The sequence below is a fragment of the Corapipo altera genome, unplaced genomic scaffold (assembly GCF_003945725.1).
Source record: "Corapipo altera isolate COAL_440 unplaced genomic scaffold, ASM394572v1 268, whole genome shotgun sequence".
NCBI lineage: Eukaryota > Metazoa > Chordata > Aves > Passeriformes > Pipridae > Corapipo > Corapipo altera.
The window spans coordinates 9,161,824-9,188,024 of NW_020884901.1; the positions used below are offsets into that span (position 1 = coordinate 9,161,824).

The window sequence follows — 26,201 nt, forward strand, 5'->3', positions numbered from 1 at the left end:
GTTGGGGTTAGGGTTTCACCTCTGTGAAACCTCTAGGTTAGGGTTAGAGTTAGGATTGGGGTTAGAGTTTCACCTCTGTGAAACCTCTGGCTTGGGGTTAGGGTTGGGGTTAGGGTTGGGGTTAGGGTTTCACCTCTGAAACCTCTGGATTAGGGTTAGGGTTGGGTTTAGGGTTTCTCCTCTGTGAAACCTCTGGGTTAGAGTTAGAGTTGGGGTTTCACCTCTGGGTTTCACACCCTTCTCTTCATGGAAACCCTTTGCAGAAAAGCCACAGCCTGCAGGACACAACTCACTGATAGCACAGGATGGGACCTTTCCCTCTGAGACCCCCTGGGCCAACATCCAAGCACAACATTAAGCTGGACTGTGCCTCTGAGTGTCCCTTTATTCTGTTTAATGAGCCCCATAACTGAGGTTCACAAGGCCCAAGTGGCCCTGGGTGGAGCAGTGACATTAACTCCCCACATCAGCTGGCTGCTGAATGAGGGCTGACATTCTGCTTCCTAATGCTCTCCTGAGGCCTTATTTGAACGTGGTGATTCTCTCTGGCACTCCTGAACTGCTCTGTAACGTTGCTGTCAGCAGCTAAAGAGCTCCTGCTTTCCTCTGCAGCAGCAGCTCCACTCCAGTGAGCTGGAAAGGGAGCCTGTGCACACGAGCAAACTAAACAGCACGCAAAGTGTTTTGAAATTCATCTGAAAGCAAGATAATACAGACAGGAAAATTATTATCTCAGTGCCACTCACAGCTCTCCACGGTGACATGAACTCTATTCTAAAGAATCCCAGTGCAATTTCTTTTCCATTGGACTAATAAAGCTGAAAAGGCAATCTATCCTTCTTTATTAACTACTCCAAATGCTCCACCAGTGCTATTTTTCTCACTTGACTTACATAAGAATTAAACCAAATGGGAGACATCGTTGTTCTCGATGGAAGGAGCCACGTGCTGGAACAACTGGTGGTGCAGCTGACAGGGCTCAGCATTAAAAAAAGGAAAATCAAAGGGCTGTAAGCAAGACTGGGGGGAATTTTAAAAAATGTCCCTCGGAAAGTTCTTTCAGAGGTTGTAAAATTCTCTGCTCTGTGTTATGTCCTAGAGGGTCTGTGGGTATTTGCATCAAGGATGTTTCCTTCCTTAAAACCTGGTTCCTATGGACAGAGATCAGCTTTGGGAGTAAAACAGGACTGCAGGTTATGGTGGAAGGTGGGGTGAGCACGAGGACCACAGGGAATGCCATGGGAGGGGGAATAAGGGATTTCCTGAAATACATTTGGGGTTTTGTGGCCCCTGAGCCATCCCAGGGGTAAGTCTGCCCTGTCCAACCTGGCCTTAAACACTTCCAGGGATGGGGCAGCCACAGCTTCTCTGGGCAACCTGTGCCAGGGCCTCCCCACCCTCACTGTGAAAAAATACCTTCCCAATATCCCATCTAACCCTGCCCTCTGGCAGTGGGAAGCCATTCCCCCTTGTCCTGTCCCTCCAGGCCCTTGTCCCAAGTCCCTCTCCAGTTCTCTTGGAGTCCCTTTAGGCCCTGGAAGGGGCTCTCAGGTCTCCCTGGATCCTTCTCTTCTCCAGGTGAACCCCCCCAGCTCTCCCAGCCTGGCTCCAGAGCAGAGGGGCTCCAGCCCTCGGAGCATCTTTGTGGCCTCCTCTGGACTCTCTCCAGCAGGTCCATGCCCTTCCTATGTTGGAGGCCCCAGAGCCGGACACAGAGCTCCAGGTGGGATCAGAGCAGTTCCCAGGGCGTGTATCCAAACGAAATCCACTTACTTGGGCTGGTGGTTCCGGTGCTCCTTCTCTCCAGCCTCCGCCTCCTTCTCCCCGTTCTCCTTCTCCACCGACTCGTAGGTGGACAGGGCCCTGTTCCTGAGCCTGTGCCGCCTGTGGGGCTCCTCTCCGTTCTCCCCCTTGGGCTCCCCATCCCTGTTGCCGGAGCGGGACCCTCCGCGGTGCCGGGAGCGCCGCTCCCCGCGGGCGCCGTTGGCGGTGCCGTTGCCGTCCTTGCCCTGGCGCTCGGTGGAGTGCCGGTGGGTGCGGTGCCTGCGGTGCTCCTTCTCCCCCGACTCCTCCACCGAGCCCCGCCGGTGGTGCCTCTTCCCCCCTTCCTGCCCCCTGTTCCGCTCGCTCTTCCCTTCCTTGCTCCCGCCTTCCACCTCCTTGCTGCGGCTCCGGTGCTGCCGGTGCCGCTCCTCCTTGTTGGCGGCCGCGGTCTCTGCGCTCTCCTCCTTGGGCGCGTCGCCCTTCTCCTGCTCCGCCTGTTTCTCCTTATCCCGGTGCCGGTGGTGCTTCCGCGGAGCTTCTGCCCCGTCGGCAGAGCTGCCCTTGGGGTGCTCCTGCACCTCCTGCACGTCCCCGGGGCTCAGCTTGTTGATGTTGTTCCTGCCTTCGCTCCGGGGCTCCACCACCAGCGGCCGGTCCAGGTGGGTCTTCATGTCCGGCCTGATGTGCAGGGTGGTGGCGTAACGGACCCGCTCCTCGGGGTCCAGCTCGTTGTACAGGGCCTCGCAGCTGGCTCGGAAGTTGTGCATCCGGATCTGGCTGGTCCTCTGCTCCCAGACCGACTTGGATTTGGAGGAGTTCTGCTGCTTGCTGAGGGGAAGGGAGGAAGGCGAAAAGTGAATGTCTGAATTTACGCCGATTCCCTGAGTAACAACCCAAAAAAAAAACCAAAAAAAAAGAAAAGGGGAATTTTCAGCTGAGATGGGGAATTAGAGGGTCGAACCAAAGGAATTGTAGGAATGGAGAGAGAATGGCTGGCGGAGAACACGAGCAGGGAAAGCCAGCGGGATCGCCGGGGTTAGTTTGCCCACACACACGTAAGGCACCCTGGGACCAGCCCCTCTGGAAAGGAGTTCTCCTGATTTCTAAAACGTGGAAGCATCAGGTAGAGTCTGAAGGATTAAAGTGTCAGCACACAAATCACACACCCCAGCCAGAGCTCTGAAACAGCCCACAAAGCTTCCCACAAGTAACAGCACCTTTTCCCCACCTGCAAACATCCAGATGAGCAAATTAGTGATGAGCAAGAGCGGTTAGATTGGCAGCAGGAGTGAGGGGAAGTCATTAAAGTCCAACTCCTGGCCCTACACAGGCACCCCAACAATCCCACCCTGTCCCTCAGAGCACTGTCCAAACCCTCCTGGAGCTCTGGCAGCCTTGGGGCTGTGCCCACTGCCCTGGGGAGCCTGGTCAGTGCCCAACCACCCTCTGGGGGAAGAACCTTTCCCTGAGATCCAACCTGATCCTGCCCTGACACAGCTCCAGCTGTTCCTTGGGTCCTGTCCCTGCTCACAGGGAGCACAGATCGGAGCTGCCCCTCAGGAGGAGCTGCAGACCCCAGTGAGGTCTGACCTCAGTCTCCTCTTCTCCAGCTGAACCTCCAAGTCACCTCTTCTGCTTCTCTTATGGCCCCTCCAGACCCTTCACCATCTCTGTAGGCCAAGATGGAGATGAGATGGGAACACCTTTCTCCCTGGAGACACCTGTCCTCTCTGTCTCTGTTATGGTGATACCTCCACTGGCATTGCCTTAGTCCTTGGAAAGTGCCCTTCTGCTGAGTGGAGCCTTCAGTTTATCTGCAACCACCCAGTCCTCATGTTCCATCCTGTGCTCCATTTCCATGGGACCACACAGGGGTGGGACACAAAGCCCTCAGTCTCCCTGCAGTGACTCCCCAAAGTAGAACCCACAGGAAATCCTCAGGCAGCTCCCAAGGACACAGCCTGTCCATCAGTGCCCATCCAAGCCAAGTCATAAAGAAAATCTCCTAACTCAGACTGGGTGGAAGGAGGAAGGTTGAAGATGCCGGGCGGAGGAGATGCTCAGACCCTGCCAGCTCTGACACAAGATGTGTCACTCCAGGGGGGTTTTTTAGTTGTGTTTCAGCTACACCCAGAACATAAATCAGCCTCGAAATTACCTCTGAGGTGCTAAACCCTCCACTGTACATCACTCCTGGCTGACAGAACCTGCAGAAAGCACATATTAACAAAGCCTATTTGGCTAAAATCCCTTCCTGAAAACAGCCACTGTCATTACAGGCTGGAATTTCCCAGCATCTAGAAATGAGCTGCATCCTTAACGTTGACACGAGGAGCGGAGGCGATTGCCAAAAAGGCTCCAACACCCCACCACCCGCTGGCTTTGGCTGCTAAAAAGTCAAGAGCAGGAGGTTCAGAAGCAATGGCTGCATCCTTTCCTTGTTCTACAGGGACAGACACTTAAAAAAAAAAAAAAAAACAAACAAAAAACAAGTAGGAAATATATGAAGCACAGCAAAAAATCCAATGAGGAAAAAGCAGAGCTGCCAGTGAGCTCGTTATCGTGTCCAACCCGGGGAGGAACATCGGTGCCAGGGCACATCAGACCTGCTGGAGGGAAGGGGAGCGAAGCATCCGAGCAGGCAGGTCCCTCTGGGGACAGCCTTTGGGGCTCTCGGAGCCAAAACAGCAGCAGCTGGAGGGAAAGCGTCCATCTGCCCGTCCGGCTGTGTCTCGGTTCTCTCCGAGTTCCCACAACAACGATTCCCGGTGGCAGCTCCCCCTCTCCCGGTGCTCTGCTCCGCTCGGCCACACGGAGCTCCGGGGCTCATTTATGGCACAGCAGGAATGTCACCTTTAAAACTAAGCACGGTCGTTTCGTTCCGTGCTGCCTGGGAGGATACGGGGCAGGAAAAACAGAAAACAGAGCAATAATTATTTCCTCTGCTTCCCCCATCACTCAATTCTGCGTGAGCAGGGACAGACACAACCCATCTACAGCACAAACGGGACATGACTTGTCCAAATTGGTAAAAAAATGAGCCTTTGTGATAACAAATATTTATTCCACGAGGAAAAAAAAACCTATTTATGGAGCCAACTTCTTATGTGAAACCTTGTTTTCTTCTTAAAATCCTTCTGATCCATTAAAAGAATTGCCCTGTAAATCACTTCTGATTTGCAGACATAGTGCAAACATTGCTGTTAATTCTCTTGCTTTACAATTCCTTCCCATCCATATTTTCTGTCCATAGAATATTCCTAATTCTTTTAAGGATACTGGCATTATATTCAGTTTTCAGATCCTCTAGGCTTGAACTGTTGTAGTAGATAATGCTGCTAATTCCGGGTTTTGCTGGGATTAAGAAGCCAACAAACAACTCCTGCCCGTGGTTGGAAAGAAAACCACACAATTCATGTAGAATCAAATAAAATTCATATTAATGAATCAGTGACTCATGTTGGTATAAGGAAAAAAAGGCAGCCAGTCACTGTGTGGATGGTTCAGGAAAGGAAAGCGTATTTTTAGTTGTATTCTAATCTTAGGGTACTCCTGAATGATTAAAGATTTTGTTACCATAACCTTTCCAACCATTGCTTCAGTTCATGGCAATCCTTAAAATTTTGCTTTAGTAAATAATGAATGAAAGCTGACTGTGAGGAACATAATAATTTGATGTTAAAAATACCTCCACATTAGACTGTGGGTACGAGAGAGTGTGTTCTGAGTACACATAAAAGGGAATTTCTTGTTAAAATACAGCTCCAACCAGAAAACCATGCAACAAAACCTTCCCACTAAAATCTTATTTTCTGTTCACAAACTTGGAGTTCATAAGCTCTCCACATTTCCATTTTCCACTTGGAAAACACAAGGAAACCTTTCAGTCTGGGGCAGGCAGCACAAAGCAGAGTGTTCTGTCTCTCTTGGGTTTGATAAACCGATTTTCTTTCAGGTGAACTCATCACTAGTGGTTAAATTTGCTTTGCCAGTGACCCCAGGAGTTGCTGCTTGGATGCTCCAGCACCTTTTCTTTCCCCTGAGCTCCCCCAGGAGGTGCTCTGAGCTCTCCCACTGAGCTGCTGCCTCACACACACCCTGGTCCTGCAGACAACGCTGCCCAGTCCCTTCCAATTTTTATTCTTGAATTTAATTTTTGGGTTTATAGGAGAGAATTTTTGATATGGCAGTTTCTTGGAAAGAAAACATTTTCTTCCTTAATATTTCTCCCCATATTATCTGTGAACTCTAAATTATTAATGTGGTCAAAGCCTAGACTGCCTGTAAATCACACCCTTACCTTCAGAAACTCGCTGCTGGAATTTGAGATGCCTTTCAGGCTGTCACAGATGCCAATTTTTGGATCAACAAAGTTCACTAAATGCCATATTTTTATTCCTTTTCCTCCCAGTGTTATCATTATTCTGTTATTTCTACTCATTTTTCCTGTTCTTTTAGACAATTTGGAGAGCTGCAGACACAGGGTGTGCTGAGCCACAGGGAATTGGTCTCAGCAGGAGGAGGAAGCTGAGAAGTCCAAGGGGGACAATGCTGAGCATCTCTGGGGGGCTTTGGGGAGCAGCTGAGCTCCTGTGGCCAGTGTGGAGCCTGAAAGTTCCTAAAATCACAGACTGGGTTGGGTTGGAAGGGACCTTAAAATCATCCAGTCCCACCCCCTGCCATGGGCAGGGACACCCCCCACTAGCCCAGGTTGCTCCAAGCCCCGTCCAACCTGGCCTTGGACAATTCCAGGGATCCAGAGGCAGCCACAACTTCTCTGGGCAACCTGTGCCAGGGCCTCCCCACCCTCCCAGCCAACAACTCCTTCCAATATCCCATCTCTCCCTGCCCTCTGGCAGTGGGAAGCCCTTCCCCCTTGTCCTGTCCCTCCATCCCTTGTCCCCAGTCCCTCTCCAGCTCTCCTGGAGCCCCTTTAGGCCCTGCAAGGGGCTCTCAGGTCTCCCTGGAGCCTTCTCTTCTCCAGGTGAGCACCCCCAGCTCTCCCAGCCTGGCTCCAGAGGGGCTCCAGCCCTCTGATCATGTTGGTGCCTCCTCTGGACTCTCTCCAGCAGCTCCATGTCCTTCTTACATTGGAGGCCCCAGAGCTGGATGCAGAACTCCAGGTGGGATCTGCCCAGAGCAGTTTCCAACGTATCAAATCAAAATCCAGGAGAGGTCCAACACTTTGCTGCCACTCCCCTGAGGTGTCTGTGGCCCCAGTTTCCTACAGGCATTAGAATAATGACACGATGCTGATGCTGCTCTTTGGGGTTTGGCCACAGCTGAGCCCCTGGTTTTTGTGCAGCTCTGAAGGGATGCAAAGCTCAGTCAAGCCGAAGCTTCCCGGTGTTAAAGGAGCCAAAATTTCACTGCTTCCTGCTTGAGCTCTCCACAGCAGAATGATTTCACTCAGCCACGACTCACCACCCTCCTCGCTGCTCCCCGCTGCTCTAATAATAATTTCCTAATTGTTTTCAGTAAAAGTACATCCTATAAAAATCTGACTCGGATCCGAAGAAAATGCCAGAAAATATTTCTTCTGTCTCAAGTTATGTTGGTGTCCTCAGACACAAGATCCCTCTTCAGCCCTCGAGGTTTGTCTGGTATTTCAGTTATGATTTGTGATCACATAATTTCAGGCTCAGTAATAAATAACGGGGTGAGAGAGTTAAAAGTAAAATCAAAAAAGAAAAAAAGCACAGTTAAAAGCCACATTGCTATGGCTTGATTTAACAAAAAACACACTGAGGTTAAGTATGTGGAGCCATTAAGTTCTCCTAAACCCCAGGAAAATTATATTTCCTTTAAATTATTGCTTTCCTCTCAAGTGATGAAGCCCCACTCTCCATTCTGGCCATGACACTTCATTATCCCAGAGCAAAGTCCCCCCATAAACTCCAGGCTTTTGATAAAAACCAAGACAAAACACACCAGGGAACGGAGTCACAGTCCCTTTTTTTTGGCACTAAGAGGATGTGGAAATAAAGCCCAGACAGTGAATATAAAAAAGCAAGAGATAAAGATCAAGAATAATTTGGGTTCTTGGCTGGCAAATGACAAATTCGTCCTGGGAGAGGATATTTAAGGGTTTTCATTTCCCTCTGTGTGAGATCAGCCTGTCCACAGTTGGGATGGTGCAGCAGGGATGTCATGTGCTGGTTGGGGTGGGAAAGAAGGAACTGGGGTGGGAAAGGAAACTAAGTTTTATTCTGGAAAAAAAATCAGCAGGTTCAGCACTTATGGAAAAAAAATCATCCCCACCTTGTGAAACACTGACTTTCCCTTTATTTACCATCCTAGAAATTGCCTTAAGAACATGGAATTTGTCCTGTTTGACACCTCAGGATCTTGTTAGAAATGAACAGTCAACAACAGCAACCCAAAGAAAACCTCAGGTGAGTGAATGCACCAGTTGGGATTTCATCACCCCTTGCAATATAAGGATTCATATGAAAATTCAACATCACAACTCCTAAATTCCACACTACTGGAAGAGTCCAACCCAATTATTCCCTTGGCTGTGTGTCATTGCCTGTGTACATTTAAATTAGCTGCCAGTATGTATTTTAGATAAATGCTGATCTACTTAAAGAAATAGAGCATATCTCTATCTAATGACCCCCTCTCAGTGAATGAAAAATGTATTTTGTACTTCTTGCCTTGCCTGTATCACGAATTTATTGTAGCACGAAAGGCTGGAATTAGCACAAGAAAATGACTCACCTTGGTTTTAATTTGTTGGTTTTTTAAAGAAACTAGCTCAGGGATTTTGTCTCTAATTTACCACAAATTTAGAATTTATTTTTTTTTTAAATAATCAAAGAAAGAACATGGAGAAAACCCAGCTCAAAAGGTTTTGGAATAAGCTTTGTTCTCTCAGGACAGATGAGCGTGGCTTTGCAAATCCTGGTTCTTAGTGATATTAAAGACACAGGGTATTTTATACTGTTTAAGCAAAGGAACAGGGGATTTTTTGCAAGTTTTAAAAGCTCTTTTTGATTAGTAGATTACTGTCCCAGAAATGAGAGCACTTATATCTGTTGAGTGTAATTACAGCAAAGCACTTCCAGTGGGTAAATTAGAGGGATATAAAAGCACCCTGAACCTGTCCCAGCATTCACCCAGGGAATGGGAATCCACAGCACCTGCCTGGCTCTGGGAGGGGTTGCTCCAGTTTATCTATTTGGATTTAAAATCAAACCCCCCCATTTCTAACCAGGTGAGTAAATAAACCTTCAGCTGAGTAAATAAACCTTCAGATGCCTCCACACCTCAGGGGGCTCTGCTGATGCCCTGTGGTCTCTGGGACTTCATACATTGCACACTCTGGTGAGGTGCAGATATTTATTTCATCCAAACAAGGGGGTTTGCTGGGGAAATGCTCTTTATTTCTCATTTAGAAAAAAAAAACGCCTGCTCAGCTCATCCATCAAAAGCAGCCCTGGTTTGCATAGGAAATTACAAATTATGGCCCAGACGGTGCAGAGAGATGGGAAAGAGGATGAGAAACCTCAGTGACAGCTCTTTGCAGTACAAATTGATTCTGTTCAGAGAACAGATGTGAGTCATATCAGCAAAAGGAGCCTCTATTATCCCGTCTCTGTGGCTGGTGGGGAGTTGGGAACAGACCCAAAACTCTTTCCAAGGGGGTTTTAGTACCTGCAGTTTGATTTCATCGCTTTACAAAAGGCAGCTCTGCCTCTGGAACATTGGAAAAGGGGCCAAAATCTTTATTCTTTATTCTTAATTGGGAAAATATTGACTCAGACTGGTTTGGTGCAACTTTTACTGGAGCAAATCCAAGTGTTGGGGAGAGGGCGGGTCAGCAGCACCTCCCCTCCCTCACCACCTTTAAACATTCCCCCTCCTCCTGCCAGGGTGGGAGACAAGGGGAAATTTCCTTCCCCTTTCCAAAGGGAAGGACACCTCTCTCTGCACCTTCCTGCCTGTCCAGACTCCCAGCAGCCAGGAAATCCATTGGAAGAAATGAGTCCAAACCTGCCTTGGTCTGGTTTAATCCCCACATTTTTCACTGTCCCAGCGCTGTGAGACATCAAACCTCAGCACAGACGTATCAAACCTACTTTTGTTAGTCACAAAAGCTCAGTCTTGGTCACACAGAAGCCAAACTCACACGTATTTTTAATACAAACACCCCCAAGACACCCAGGAAAAAAGGAAGATGTCAGGAAGCTGGTGGAAAAGCTCCTTTCCTTCACCGTACCTTGGTCCCCGCTGGGGTACAAACCCCACACGGGTTGGAATTGCACTTACTTGTCTCTCCAAAAGCATTAAAGAAGAAAGACAACATCACAGGGTAAGAGATAACCCAAAGCAGAGACACTCCCACGGGTTAATGAGAAGCTCACGAGGAGTTTTGTTGGATTAGTCAGAGGAGAATAATGACATTTTCTACAAACCTGCAGCGGCGTCAAAGCGCCCCCTGATTGACAGCACAGCCAGCAAGATTGGTTTGTTAGGAAGCACGGGGAGTGAATGGAAGGTTTCCACTGTGTTTGCTCGACCTCAGGTCCATGGGAGTTGCCAAGTGCCTCATTTTTATAAAATCTGTAGCTTGAATTTCCAGCTCGGGAAGGTCAGAGCTCACAACCAGTTTCCCAAGGATGTCTATACAGAGTTTTCCAATTTAATTTCACTTGGACCCTGTTTCCAGGAGTTTCTTTGGAAGTCCTCCTCCAGCTTGCACTCAAAGAGTGCACTTTGGTTCTCCTACTGAACCTGAGGTGCAAACACTGGTGGAACATCAAAGCCATCAGCCCAGTGCACAATAAACACAGAGAACAGAAGTACAAGTGAGAACGAGACAAACCATCAAACGAGGGCAGATGGGAAAAGAGGGGGAAAGAGTTAAGGAAGGAATGATGGAAATAATTAAGGAGATGAGAGAAAAATGAAGGAAAGAAGGGGAGGAAGAGTCACAGTCAATGGATGAAACACTACAGAGTTGCTCACGATCAAATCACAAGCATCATATGACAATGTTCCAGTCCTTCCACTGGATGTTGGTCTGGAGGTTTTCCACAATGATAGGAATGATTCTTGGAAAAAAACAAGGAGGGACTGAAGGCACCAGGAGAAAGGGAAAGAGGGTGGTTTATAAATACAGAGGTAGAAATGATAAATAATCCATTTACTGAATATTGTAACAGAGAGCAACTCACGGTGAATTTACGCTGGAGACTGACGAGCTGCGAGATACAGTACCTCGAGTTTGCTTTACAAAACTGCACATGCAAAAACAAAACAAACAAAGAAAACAAAAAGTGAGAAAAGAAAAAAGGGGGGAGAAAAAAAACCAAACCAACCAACAACAAAAAAGAAGAAGAAGAAGAAGAAGAGCAGAGAAACCATAACAGACATCGGGGAGGAGGCTCGTACAGGCCGTGTCCTACGGGATGCAGACGTGCACCTCGGGAGGAGACCAGGCAAGCTTCACAAAGTGTGGAAGTCACAGACACACCACCCTCTGGGCGAGGGGAGACAACCAAAGAACCAAAAAACGGAACCAAAGGGGGGGGGGGGGGTAAAGAAATTAAAAGGTGAACCGAAAGCCACAGGATGATGTGGGGCCGTCGTGCCTCCGTGTGCCATACTCACGGCGTGGAGTCCTCCGTGGAATCACCTCCGGGGCCTCGGGGAGAGGCCTTTGTAGGACCAGGTGGGGATTGCTTTTACAGCTGTGCTCCAAAGAGTTCTTTCCAAGTGGGAGCAGGATGCTAATTCCTGCTCCAGCCCTGGGGCATCAGGAGGAAGCTTAACACGGAGAACATGGGCTGGGGGGAGCACCCTGGGCCACATCCCAGCTCCAAAATCCACCTGAGCTCCAGCAGGAAGCTTCTCCTCAGTCCCTGCCTCAGATGTGCTCTTCAGAGGCACCTACCTCTCTCCTGTGACGGGGACAGGGATGTGCCTGAGCTCAGACTGGCCAAATATGGGTCACTGGGTCTAAAAACCTCAGCTCTGCTGCAGCTTCATCAGGGCAGGCCCAGAATGGAAAGGAGCTTCTTTCAGTTCACAAGTAATTTTGTGGATTCTCCTCCATCCAGTGTTTATCTAAACACCATAAATGTGGGGGGTTCTAAACATGGAAATCACTGAATTACACAGAAAAAGAGTTTATTCTGACTCTGGCAGGGAATTTACAGAAAAGCATGATAGATCTTGAATGAGGCATTAATTTTTTCATAGTTATAAAAGATAATTTTTATCAATCTACATCATTCAAAGAACTGTCTCCAAGACTGAAAATGAAATCCCTTCACCTCCTGGGTTTGCCTTTCCAGCTGCAGCATTTTTTCTCCTGCTTCCATGAGAGTTTTAATCTGTTAACAATCAATACCAGCAAACCAGAAGGCCAATTAAAGTCTAATGTCCTTTGGATATCATATAAGCAGAGTTTTTAATATACATTTATGACAATTAATGGATTATTCTAAACAGAAATCTTGGCCTGGGTAATATATATATAACACAAAATCCAAAAGTTCAGAAACCTGGCATGAATATAAGAGAAATTATGAAAGGCATCATAAAAGTTTTGCTTGAAGCAAATAATCTGCTGAAACAGGTAAAATATGCTACCTAAGCTTCAGTATTTCTACATTTTTATTGTGCCAAATGAAATAGGAGTCAAAGTGGGGTTGGCATGCCCTGCTTGCTTGCCAAGAAAATGATTGTTTCCAGGTTGCTCAAGCTGGGGATCTTTTTACTCCTTGGCCGGAGGCTGAACCCCCAGGATGTCAGGGAAACCCTGCAGAGAACAAGCACTAATGGCCTCGAGCACAACTAAGAAATTTCTCTGGCAAAACAGGTGGAAAAACTCAGGATGGAGGAGAATGTACTGGGCTGCCCTCATTTGCCTGAAGTCAGCACCAAGTCTCGTGCAACCCCTGTGGCAATTTTGGGTTGAATTGCTGAGAGGGACCTCCACATCCCTCAGCAGGAGGCTGGGACGACCCGGGGGGTTTATCCCAGCCTTGGTTGGGGCAGGGTGGAGGCCACGCTCTCCTCCTGCCAAGTCTCCTTGTCACCCGGCCAGCCCCTGTTACACAAGCCCTGCACTCTCCAGGTTCACTCCTCTGCTCCCACTGCTGCTTTTTTTGAAACCAGAAATTTGAGTGAATTCGTGCTGGAAATCCAAGGTGTGAAACCACAAAGCAAAGCCACCTCCTTCTCCAAAGCAAAGTACTTGAGTTCCACTCGATGCTACTTACCATCCCCGAGGGACAGGGCACAGAGAGGGTCTCTGGGTGGAGCTCAGTCACTGGCACACCACCAGCAAGGACAAAAAAGGTAAATCTAACAGGAGGAATCACGGGACCCCACACACCAACACACTCCAAGGGGGGAAAAGAAAAGGGAAGAAATCACGAGCCAGCAAGAGATAAACAACTCTTCTACTCTACACATCCCCCAGCACAGCAGGGACACGGGCTGGGTGTTCACACACGCTCCTTGCTGGGTCCTTGTTGGGCATCCACAGCCCAACAGAGGTGTGGGAACAGACCACAGTGTTCCCAAGACAGGGGGGAAAATATGGAGCCTCTGAGATGGAAAATGTCCTGGAGGAACAGAGCAATTCCCCCGCCCTCCCCTCCGCCCCCAGACCGGTACAAAAGGGACAGGCAGCTCTGAGAAGTCACGGGGAAGGGTTGGGCCACCTCTCTTTGCTCTTGAAGCTTTTCTAACTTGCTGTGGGGCTGCAATTAAACTGTCAACTGCTCTGAACAACCCTGTGAGGGACCAGCAGAAACCAGTCAGAGCCTGGAGAAGAAGAGCTCTTTGGAGGCTGGAAGGTTGTCCTGGGAAGCACAGGTAACTCGGGGAAATGGCACTGGGTAATTCCACAGCGTTTAGGTTTGGTGCCCACATCCATGAGGTCTATCTCACTGTCCACCACATTTCCTCCACCACATCTGGGAAGTTCTCCTCCCATCCAAAACTCATCTCCCCTGTGACTGAATAATTTCCTTGGGTCTGGCTACAACTGTAACCTCTTACCACGTGGAATTAAAAAAAAAAAAAAAACTGAACCAAAGTCACAGAATGCAAAAAGGTTTCACTCAGTGTGACTTCACACAACTACCTACAGGCTCCTACAAATTTAGGATTGCTAAAAAAATTCCTATTTTAAGAATTTTCCCAAGAAAAGGTGAAGAGAGGCCACTGGATAATCCATGGGCTCTGGGTGGCAGGGAAGCCACAGCTCTGGTTGGTCTGGCTGGGCCAGGTGTGCTCATCTCAGCCCCTTTTGTACGTGCCATTGGTGCATCTCTGGCTGGCATAGAAAAGGTGGAGGAGGAACCCAAACACAGGGAATTAAGGCATCAGGTTGAGCAAAAAGAGGGAATAAAAGATATGTTTGCATTGGGGTCTCTGCGAGCCTGATGGCTCTTCCTTCCACTTTCCAGTGGCACCACAAAGTTCGTTGCCTTCCAATCATCCCCTTTTCCCCCCTCCTCCATTCTGGCCAGCCAGGAGCTGCACCAATGGTTTGTTCCAAAGACCCCTTGGTCTGTGCAGTGGCTCAGTTCCAGAGGCTGAGTGGTCTCAATGTTGTAGGACACAGAGGGTCTTCAACACAACGCTGGGCAAACTGAACGACCCCAAAAACTCACCTCCAGAAACAACAAAGCAAGGAAAATGCTAAACAGAAAACAAACACATACAAAAAAAAAATCACAAAAATAAGAATGGAACAATGGGCTCAAATTAAACACATATTTTCAAGCAAACATTGCAACAATGACAAAAGCAACGTGTACCACCTTAAGGTTTTAAACCTGGAAAGCCACAAAATTAAAGGGGCCCTTTGGGGTAGAGTTCACCGGGTGAAGAGACAAACTGTGGTCAGGCAAATCCATCACCCTGTGGTGGAGCAGGAGGCAAACCATAGGAATCCTGGAATGAAGGAGCTACAAACAAGTGCAGAGTGTTGTAAGGGAGCCCTGTGAGGCAGATGTGAGACAGATGACGCCTCGACACCACTGCAGTGATGAGCATGTTATTAAAAGAGATCCCCAGGACATCCATCAGTCACAAAGCAATCCGTGGCTCACACAGCAGTGTGAAGGTGAAGGTGCCTCTTCAGACCCTCCAAGCTGACACACTAAATAAGCAACCAGGTTTTTATGCTTAGGAAATGATGTTTTGCAGCCAACACAAGAGTGAAGATTTTTTGGAGCTCAGTTCTGAAAGGAGGCTGGAGTGGCAGAGGAGAGGAGAGAAGAGGGCACAGCCTTGAGCTGCCCCAGGGCAGGTTTAGGTTGGCCATGGGGAAGAAGTTGTTTGCAGAGAGAGGGATCAGCCCTTGGAATGGGCTGCCCAGGGAGGGGGTGGAGTCCCCGTCCCTGGAGGTGTTTGAGCAGAGCCTGGATGTGGCATCAGTGCCATGGTCTGGGTGACAAGGTGGGGTTGGGTCACAGGTTGGACTCGATGATCTCAGAGGTCTTTTCCAACCCTGTTGATTCCGGGATTCTGTGTAATTTGTGCAGGGAAACTGCAGGCATGGGAAAAACAGAGATGGAAGAGCAGACAGAGAATCACAGGATATTGTGAGTCAGAAGGACCCACAGGGATCAGCAGGTCCAGCTCTTAAACTGGGATCAAACCCACGAGCTCGGTGTAATGATAGCACTGAGCTGATCTCAGGGTCACCACAGAGGGTGGAAAGGCCTGGAAGATCCACACCCTCAGTCCTTGATGCAGGACTGACAAGAGAAAGGACTAAACCAGCCAGCACAGCACCTCAGCAGTGAACCAGCACAACAGCCAGCAGGACTCTTCCCCAGGCTCAGCCCAGAGACAGCTTTGTCACCTCTGTGGGAGGTGGACAAGCACACCAGGGACATGAACATCGTGACTGAGGGAATGCAAGTCATGGTGCCCTCTGCTAACACCAGTTTGACTCATGCAGGTAGAGAAAATTTGTTGATTCTTTTTTTCAGAACATCCATCCATGCTGCTATAGATGCCTGCCATGGAAATTAATTTTCACATGAATTCGTTTTCGTCTGAAAAGAAAATTAAATTGTAGAACTAAAAAATGATTCCTCAGGAGAAAATAAAAATACAGACTGATTGGGTGAAGCCACCTTGGCGGGAGGCCTTTGGGAGCTCAATCCCAGTTTTCCCAGTCCTTGCTCACCACTCACTTGGTTTTACAGCTGTTTCTTTCTCACTTCTTTGTGCCCAAGCTCTGCTTTTGTGGTGATATTTCCGTACACCAAAAATCCCATTTTCAAGCACTTTTTCACTCTTGGCATGTCCAGCTCTGGATCTGATCCCACGAGACTTGCCATGGACACGGGATCTGCTCCATCTTCAGGATCACTGAGCAGTTTAAGAGCATAAAAAGTGAAGTGATGGGGTAATTTGTGTCACCACTGGACACAGATATCCAAGGGAAAGGTGCTTCAAACCTGAAAGCTCCCTTTGGAGTCCACAGTGGATGAATTTAGGTATAAAACAAATTGCTTTGACATGGATTCATTAGATGTCTTATGGATCAGGAGCCAGCAGTCCATCCATGCACTTCTTTCTGTCTCACAAAACTTCTCCCTTGCCTTTTCCTCTACGTCATCATCCATTTGAGCATCACCTTATTGAACTTAATGCAATTTTTTTGTCCAGATTACAGCCCTGTGAGATTTGAGAGGCCCTGGGAGCATCTCACTGGTCCTACAGCAGAGCAAAGAGGAAATCCCAGGATGGGGGTCAGGAGGTGTGGGAATGACTGACTTTCAGCTGTGCTCACTGAATGCTCCCACAAACGTGGGGTCTGGGTAGATTCAACTTGAGGCAAAATAAGCAGAAATCCATATTTTTGCATTCAGTTTGAATTGCTGTCACAAAACTGGCCCTGTGCTACTGAAAACCAGGTGAAAAAATCATGGAATAAAGTGATTCTAAGCGATTTAAAAATGCGGTGTGAGACCTTCACTCTGTTGAAGTGGGTTGGTTTTTTCTGCTGATGTCTAAGAAATCTTCACATTGATTAAAAAAGAAGAAAATATTCATCATCACCTCGCATTTTAAAATAAGAGGACCAAGAAATTAATCAAAGAACAAGAGCAACTGTCCTCATTTGGCTTCTCTTCAAGACTGGACAGGAAAGCATTGTAAGGAAAAGATTATATTTAAAACCAACAAACAGACACAGCATAAAGAGGAGCTGATTAAAGCAGAAATGGCAAACTAAAATGGCAAGAAGAATAAAATAGCCAAATTAATAATCTTCTTTCCCTTCACATATAACAGACTGGCTCCATTTGGCCCATTGTCTTTGATGAAGTGGATTAAACTCCCAATAACGAGGGTCTCAAGAGCTTTGCACTGAAAGAACAAGGAGGGATCCGGCTGCATTCCAGAGATTTGGCAATAACAGGAAATTTCTATTTTAACTCCCGAGCTTCCCCAGCCCTTGGAGGTCTCCCCTATAAAAAGGGTCTGGAAAACATCAGCAGCTCTCAGTAAAAATGTAAAAGTCAAATATCTTGGTGCTGGTTGCCCTGATGTTAAAATTCCAGAAGAGTTCAACGAACTTTTCAGAAGAACTTTTATTTTTCAGTAAATCCTTGCGAGGTATCACAGAATAGAATCCCAGGATGGTTTGAGTTGGAAGGGAACTTAAAGCTCATCCAGTTCCACCCCCTGCCACGGGCAGGGACACCTTCCACTATCCCAAGTTGCTCCAAGCCCTGTCCAACCCGGCCTTGGACACTTCCAGGTTGGCACATTTCAAGCACAGGCAGAACTGACCTCACCAACACCTGGACAAGCATTTCCACCTACAGATCTTATCTTCAGTTAGATCAGGATCCATGGAAAGGTGGTGCCCAAAGCAATGTTTTCCAGGGATTCTGGAGACACAGAACTTGTGCAGATGTTCTCATCCATAAAATGCAAATTGCTGTTTCCATCTACAAGCCAGTGACTGTTCACATACATGGTTTTATTCACCTCAGAACTCTTTCAAACAGCAAAAAAAAGGGCTTTCAAGCATATTTTTCAGGCTGATATTGAAGAGGAGGCTTTTACATTTAAATTCTCAGAGATTGTGAAAGAATAGTTAATACATTCCGTGCTCACATTCCTCTGGTCATTAAAAACCCAAAGTGCCACATTAACACTTCACCTGGTGAAATCTATCCTAGGACAGCTTAAAAAAGAAAAAAAAAGATAACCTTCTAAAATACAGTTATTTAGAGCAAGGCAAAAGATGAGGTATTACGAAAGAAACCCCATCAAATGAAAGAAATCCTTGATTAAATTCATGGTTAAGTGATCAGCACTGAATATTCAGCCACCCTAAAGCCCTGCCAGGAACAGAGATGGTCTAGAAGGGCTCACAGAGTACCATGGGATGCTCCAGTGGAACAGACACACAGTGACACTGAAAAACACACCCCAAGTGGTTCAAGCTCCCAAATAAGCAAGGAATGCTTACGCTGCTATGGAAATGTTGGCTGCAGACATGGGGCTCACTTCGGCCACTTCCTTGGCCTTCTGCAGGGCCAGCTTCTGGTTGGTGGCTTCCTCCATCTCCTCCTCGTCCTGGAGGGGGGAAATCAAGAGAAATCAGAGCACACAACAACCCCCAGAGCTCCCCAAGGCATGGCTGGGGTGGGACTGTCACTGCTGTGCTGGGAGAGCGGGGGGAACTCACTAACACGGGGCAGGTTTTCATATCTCCCTGCAAGGACCCCCGGGCAGGGTCTTGGTGCGAGCTGAGAGGAGAAATGAGAGGTTTGGTCAAGTTCTCAATGTGTTTTTACCAGGAGCACGTGTCCCTCACAGAGCTCTGGTGCCTCTCTGGGGTCTCCTCTCACCCCTGAGCGCTGGGCAGGGAGAGCAGGGAGAGCCCTGAGCTGATTGTGAGAGAGGGGGATGAGGAACATGGCCTGAGACACAGGAACGTTTATCAGGCTCCTGAGAGCACAGTCTGGGCTGGATATTGGATGTCAGGAAACACTCTCCAGGCAGAGCTGGGAGCTGGAGCCACTCCTGCAGCTCCACAGAGGGAAAGACAAGCTGGGAAAGACAAACTCAGCCACAACAGGGATGTAGATTTTGACCAAGAGTGGGACATTTCTGGGGTGCCCTGAGCCCCCTTCACTCCAGCCCTGTGTGTGTAAAACCACCCTGAAGCCACGTCCTGCTGAAAGGCAGGAGAGAGGCTCCTAAATCCTCCCTGACTTCTCACCAGTGTGGGACTTTGAAAGAATAAAGTCAATAAAACCCAATGGGTTTGACTGGTCCCAGCAGTTTTCCCCCAGATATTTCCACTCAGATGAATCACTGAGGACTCAGAGGGTGAAAACAAAAAGGCACAGTATTAAATATGGTCTGTAGACTCAGACATAGAGCAAAAGAGGGTTCTGTCCATGATTTCTGCACACCATGAGGATTTCAAAGCTCTGCTGGCACAGCAAGGGTCTGCAGAGTGTAATTGGGATTTATTTCCTCCTACCCAACACGAGAAGCACCACTCAGATTCAAACCACAGGACCTCAAACAATGGGATGAGGGCAAAAAACAAAGTGCCTGGTTCATCATCAGTGGTCCTGCAGGGTGAACAGCCCTGAGACTTTCCAGCCAGCCAAATTAATATTCAAATCATGTCAGGATGAGCACAGGAGCTCTGATGGCAACATCAGCGTCACACACAGCCAGGGAATAACCACATGTCACAGGCTCTTCTGTCAAACTTTATGGAAGGCCACAGGTCTCTCCCTCTCTGCCCTTCAACAGCAGTGCTGTGAGGGAGTTAATCTTCAAATAACAAGAGCAGGCAGCAAGACATCCAGCTTTGAAACGGGAAATCAGAGATTTATCCACCCCCAATTCCGTCTGCATAAACAGCCCCTTGCTCTGACTTTGGTGTTGTTTCAACTGAGCTCATTTTGAAACTGTTTTCTCCTTTAGGAGTAAAACAGAAAAGGTGGAAAATTAAGGGGAAAAAATTGTTAGCATATAAGATTTTTCTTTTTTTATTTTCCTTTTTCAAATGTTAGCAAATACAACAAGGCAATTCTTAGTGCAGTGAATGAAGGACTTGAGCCAGGCCATGAAAAAATGACTGCTGAGCAATTACACAAAGTCAATATTTCTCAGGTGCCAAATTGCAGTAGATTTATCACTGGTTTGGAGGCTGGTTGGAGATCCAGGGGATTCATGGTTTAACCCTGGCCAGCAGCTGCTCACTCACACCCACCCTGGGGGGAGAGGGGAGAAAGTCAGAGGAGTGTAAGTAATGAAATTCATGGATTGAGATAAAGACAGTTTAATAGGGAGAGTAAAAGCCATGAAGACAAGCAAAGAAAGGCATTAAATCCCATTTCCCACCACAGGCAGCCCTGTGATCACATCCCTCAGCCCTGCCCAGGACATCAGGGCTCCATCCCATGCAACAGTGACTGGGAAGGACAAACTCCAGCCCTCCAAAGATCCCTCCTTTCCTCCTTCTCCCTCAGCTTTATGTGCTGAGCGTAAATCCATATATTCTGGAACATTCCATGGGTCAGTTGGATCAGTTTTTTCCTCCCAAATCCTTGTGCATCCCCAGTCTCCTCCCCTGGGCTCTGTAAATGCTGCTCAGCACTAATAAAACATCCCGTTTCCAGCCCAAATCCAAATCCCAGCCATCAGCTACTGTGATAAAAAATTAACTCTACCCCATCCTAGCCCATCACAAACCCGCAGAATATAAGATTTTTTTAATGAATAAAACCCCAATTAAAAGGCTTTTAAGGATTTCCTTTTCCCCCCCAGGTATGTTCAAGTTGTTTCCTCTCTTGAGGAGTCTCTGACAGCCTTAAAATCAAAGGCTCTTTTTTTCTTTCTTTGCCCCAAGAGCACCAGGTGCAGTTTTTAAAATGGTTTTAAAATGTGTAGCTTCTGCTCTATCCCCCTGGTGCCTCAGGAATTCTGCTGCATTCCACATCATGAAGTAACAGCAAAAAAATACCCATTGTGTTGCTGTAAATTCAGCCATCCCCAACTCAGAACGAGCCCACTCTTTAGCAGATATTTAATGATATTATTTAATAATAATACTATTTAGAGTATTTAAAATATCAGTATTTATTTAGCAGACTATTTAATAATATTTCTGTAGCTCCTCCCACAGAGAAATTGCTGATCACTCCAAAAATTAGTTAATTTTTTTGCCTGATACTTGACCTGAGAGGTCTCACTGGAGCTCTGATGGCAATATCCATCCATCCATCCATCCATCCCACCTCCACCACCAGCCCAGCCTGTCACCCTCATTACACATAATGTGCTTATAAAGGTCTCCTCTATAAGGACATCCCTCTTTTATGATTCCTTTCTGTTTTGTAGAGCCCTAAATCTTAATTTAAACCAGTTTACCACATGGCAAACCCCATTTTTGGAGCTAATGGTGATGATAGAGATCATTAACACCAACTGTTCTTTAATAAGTTCACCAATTAAAGCCCTCACTGTTGGGGGGGAGGAGGAGGGGGATCCATGGATGTTCAACTCTTGGTTTGGCTGCTCCAGTCTGTTATTTCTGGGAATTTCTCAACACTTTCATACATTTTTATGTCAAATTCACACATGCCTCCTACCCCCCCATTCCATGATTTTATCCTGTTTTTTCAGGGATCACTGAGATCAAAAAAAACCACTTTGTGCTTTTAAGATATTTAGGAAAATAAAGGGTCAGTTTTGGTGGCTTTACACTCAAGTTTGATGAGGATGAAGGAACTACTTTATCTCAATCCATGAATTTATCTCAATCCATGAGCATAAGTGACAAAATTCATGGATTGAGATAAAGACACTTCAATAGGGAAAGTAAAAGCCATGAAGACAAGCAAAGAAAGGAATTAAAGGTGGGATGGTCAGTGGAGAGAAGATTTTAAAAGCAAATTCGGGGGGCAACTTGTAGATTCCATCTCAGTAAGTGAACAGGGAGAAAAACCTGCCAATATTTGGGAAAAAAAGAGAGGGTGGAGAACCCAGAAGCATTTAGAAGAGTTCCCAGAAATCACTAGAAATTGGGTTGGCAGAGTTTGAGTCAGTGGGAAGGGAAGAAAAGGGCAGCACAGAAGAGGAGAGGAGAGAGCAGGTTCTTTATAGATTGAAAACAAAGGTGATTCTTTTTTATCCCCTCACTTTTATGAGTCATTCCTAAGCTCTGGTGAGTTTTGTAACATGCACTGGATGACCAAGCTTAAGTTAAATATAGTTCCAATTCCAAGAATTCCTTTACAGGTCACAAGGCCCAGTTAAGAAATGGTCACAATGCCACGCTAAATAAATCCCCATTATCATCCAAAAGTGGAAATCTCGGTTGAAATGTTCAGTCCTGAGGCTGGAAAGCTTTGTGTCTTCCCAAAACAGAGGCAGTTACCAACTGCTCCTGGTTTGCCCACATTATGTGCAGCACTGATCTCCATTTACAGCATAAATGTCAAAAAAGTCCCCCGAGATCAACAGACTCCTGAGTAACTAAATTGTATCTCTGGGCCATTTTTTGCTTTTGCATGATCGTATTTACTTAGCAGGAAATCCCTCATTCTCCAGGTATGTGTGTAATTGAATTACTTTTATCTTTTTCCTCTTCTTTTGCAAGCCCTGGTGATTTTTTTTTTTTTTTTAGGATCGTAAATAAAATTAAGCAAAAAAAAAAAAAAGAGAGTTTCTCAAGAAGCTTTCTGCTTCGGCCATGCTGCTGAATCCATCAATATTTAATTATACTTTATAAACATCAACAAAGTCAGGTTTTTAAGTGGCCCTGTCAGCTGCTGAAATATTCACAAGAAAGCACTTAAAGGATTAAGAAAGAAGCAGGATGAGCTTCATTATCCAAGAGTTGTGCTGGGCCTGCTCCTCTCTCTTAGCACATGCAAGGGATTCCCATAAATCTGGGAGGATCTGTGCCTCCAGGCTGGAGATTTCTGGGAGTGTTAGAAAGAATAGAAACAGCTGAGCCATTGAAAGGGAAAAAATTCCCAGGAAAAATAAACCAAAGAGCCATTAAATGCAGCCCTGAGCTGATTGTGAGAGAGGGGGATGAGGAGCATGGCCTGAGACACAGGAACATTTATCAGGCTCCTGAGAGCACAGTCTGGGCTGGATATTGGATGTCAGGAAACACTCTCCAGGCAGAGCTGGGAGCTGGAGCCACTCCTGCAGCTCCACAGAGGGAAAGACAAGCTGGGAAAGACAAACTCAGCCACAAGAGGGATGTGGATTCTGACTGGGGGGTGGGAAACGCTGAGAAATCTGTGTCTGCCTGAGGTGTATCCATAGAACCCTGGAGGCTGGAAACACTCCAGGATCATCAAGTCAACCCAGCACTGCCAGATCCACCACTAATCCATGTCCAGAGAAGGGCAACGAGGCTGGGGAAGGGTCTGGAGTACAAGTGCTGTGAGGAGAGGCTGAGGGAGCTGGGGGGGCTCAGCCTGGACAGGAGGAGGCTCAGGGGAGACCTTCTCACTCTCTGCAACTCCCTGACAGGAGGGGGGAGCCGGGGGGGGTCGGGCTCTGCTGCCAGGAACCAGCAGCAGGACAAGAGGGCACAGCCTTGAGCTGCCCCAGGGCAGGTTTAGGTGGGCCATTGGGCAGAAGTTGTTTGCAGAGAGAGGGATCAGCCCTTGGAATGGGCTGCCCAGGGAGGGGGTGGAGTGCCCGTCCCTGGAGGTGTTTGAGCAGAGCCTGGATGTGGCATCAGTGCCATGGTCTGGGTGACAAGGTGGGGTTGGGTCACAGGTTGGACTCGATGATCTCAGAGGTCTTTTCCAACCTGGTTGATTCTGTGATTCTGTGATTCTGTGATTGATTCAGCACCACATCCACACCTTTTTGAACACTTCCATTGAATCAGAGAATGGTTTAGGTTGGAAAGGACCTTAAAGACCATCTCATTCCACCCCCTGCCCTGGGCAGGGACACCTTCCACTAGCCCAGGTTGCTCCAACCTGGCCTTGGACACTTTCAGGGATGGGGAATGAACTCCTGCACCTTCTTACAACTCCAACAAGAGAAAACATCCTTGCCCACTGCAGCAGCACATGGTTTATGACCTTCTACTACAAGGAACAGAGAAATCTTGTAAAACACAACCCCTGAGGTGCTTGTGGTGCTGCTTTTGCCCCTGTGACTGATGCCAAGGGCAGTGTTACCAAACAAGTTATGATTCTTCAAGAAAGAGTCTCTGCAGCAGTGGGAGATGTTGAAAAATTCCTTTACCATCAGTGTATAGTCCCTCTATCTGTGGTTGATTCTCAGGTTTGTACCACACAGAGCTCAGGACAAATGCCAGAGATCAGGGTGGCCTTGTGGTAGCTCCCTAAATCCATGACTGGTAAGTCTTGTGCCAGCCACTATTTTCATTATTTACTTATGTTAGTGATTAATATGTCCTGGGAGGTGTCTTAGTTTTGAGAACTTTGATGGAGTGTTGGAGCAAAGAATGATTGAAGAAGTGCAGCATGACCTGAGCACGTATTCGAGATACCCCCATGGGAAGGGGATCCATCAGAAGATCCAGGAGCATATAAGGGAATTTTGGGGAATGAGATGTACCCAAATGACCACAAAGCCCCTGGAAAGACCCCTATTCATAGCCAAATAAGTTCACTGAAATAATTAATATATATTCATGTATTAATGAAATATAATTAATATGCAATATAAATGTGATGAGTATGTATTACTGCCATGGATATAACCTGGGCTGGGGGGTTGCTGCTCATGAAAGCTTTGAGGAATAATCCCCATGCATCCAGCACTGCAACAGAGTATTTTTGGCTTTCTAACCCGAAAAAAAGCTGGTTGCAGAGTTTATTTCCCAGGTTTCAGTGGCAGCAGCAACACAGCAATGGGGGTTCATGGTTCTATCAGTGAGAACAAACTGGAAATGTGCAAAATGTGCAAAAAAAAAAAAACCCTCATGCTGCTCATAAACACATCTGAGTGTGGTACAATGGCAAATGCAAAGTATGTAATAATACAAATATCAGGGGCAGTGCACTTGAAATGCTTCTTGTGCAATCCTGAGGCTGCCAGTTTTTCTCCATAGGGAATGCTCCAATAGAAATCTTCTCCACAGGGGATACTCCAATATAAATCTGTATATATATAGATATATATCTATACCCAAAATTCTGCATACACTGAAGTTCCATCAGTGTCATTTCCATCTCTTGCCAGGACCTGGCTCTCTGCCTGTGCTCAGGTTGGTGCCTCAGGTTTCTCTTACCCTGGTGAGGGGCAGGAAGGTTTAACACCTTCACTGGGTGTTCCAAACACCTTCTGCAAGTTCCAGGGGGTTGACTGGAAAATTTTAATTCTTTAATCCTCCCCAAACTTCAGCAAGGGAAGAAACACGAGTGTGAGACTACAAAGGCAGCAACACAACCCCTGCCTTTGCTCATCCTGAGCTTCAGCTTAGCCCAAACCTGGGAATTGCTTCTCCTCTGCTCTTGGAAACAGCAAAAGTGCCTGAGCACCTCCCCACAGCAATGAGATGAGCAATGGCCACTGCCCACTCTGTGATAAAACAAAGGAAAGGGCACGAAATATTCACTGCAATGAGCCTGGAATGAAACAAAACCCCGAGAAGAATAAACCTCCTGGTCCTGCTCTGCTGGGAAAACTGGTGAACAGAGGTATGGCATGAGCAGGCTCATTATCAGGTGTAATTCTGGGTCATCAGCTGCTCTCTGAGTTGGAAGAAACAGGAATCTCATCCCTACCTTGGTCAGCTCCTGGGCATTTGCCAGGTTGTCCACAGCAATGGCCAGGAAGACGTTCAGGAGGGTGTCTTTTGGGAGGCAGATAAGGAAAAACTCCTCACCCAGCAGGCACAGCCAACTGTCCCCCTTCTGCTGCCACCACCCTTCTTTTCCCACTTATGGATTATGGATTGACCCCCTGCACCAGTGCTGTGCCATCATTCCCAACCCACCCCCTTTGCCTGGAGCTCTGCAGCCCAGGAGGTGCTGGACATCCACTTATCTCCCCCCCAGCATCTCTCCCTGGTGGGGACACACACAGGGGCTGAGCAGGGGGACTTTACAACCCCTAGAGACACCACAGCCCCTGGTTTTCCACTCTGGAAAACCTCCCCTCCACTCCTGCCCTCACCCCCCTTCGTTTCCCCCCCCCCATTGTTTTAAAGGACAACCAGTGAAGCTGCAGGAAACCGGTCACTTTAAAGCCAATATTTGCAGAATAAATACCCAGAGCTACACAAAGGTGTTGGATAGCAGGGAAGATGAAGCTCAGCCACTGCTGGATTACAGTGTTGGAAAAAAAAAATCCTGGCTTGTCCTGCTGAAGTCCATCTGACCAGGAGAGCATCCTGGCCACCCTCCACCCTGACCAGGAGAGCATCCTGGCCACCCTCCACCCTGACCAGGAGAGCATCCTGGCCA

At 47.4% G+C, this 26,201-nt stretch overlaps 1 protein-coding gene across 7 annotated transcripts in view; it reads right to left on the reverse strand.

The window, feature by feature from the left end:
- CACNA1B (calcium voltage-gated channel subunit alpha1 B) overlaps nucleotides 1–26,201 on the reverse strand; it is a 125,984-nt gene that overhangs the window by 84,182 nt on the left and 15,601 nt on the right. For 6 of the 7 annotated variants that reach the window (XM_027650161.1, XM_027650160.1, XM_027650159.1 and 3 more), the window contains exons 3-6: nucleotides 25,521–25,588; nucleotides 18,233–18,339; nucleotides 10,947–11,009; nucleotides 1,774–2,592 (exon numbers count right to left, since the gene is read on the reverse strand). In XM_027650161.1, coding sequence (XP_027505962.1) covers nucleotides 1,774–2,592; nucleotides 10,947–11,009; nucleotides 18,233–18,339; nucleotides 25,521–25,588 — 1,057 coding nt within the window. The remainder of the gene's footprint in view (nucleotides 1–1,773; nucleotides 2,593–10,946; nucleotides 11,010–18,232; nucleotides 18,340–25,520; nucleotides 25,589–26,201) is intronic. The other variant, XM_027650162.1, reaches the window with a different exon arrangement.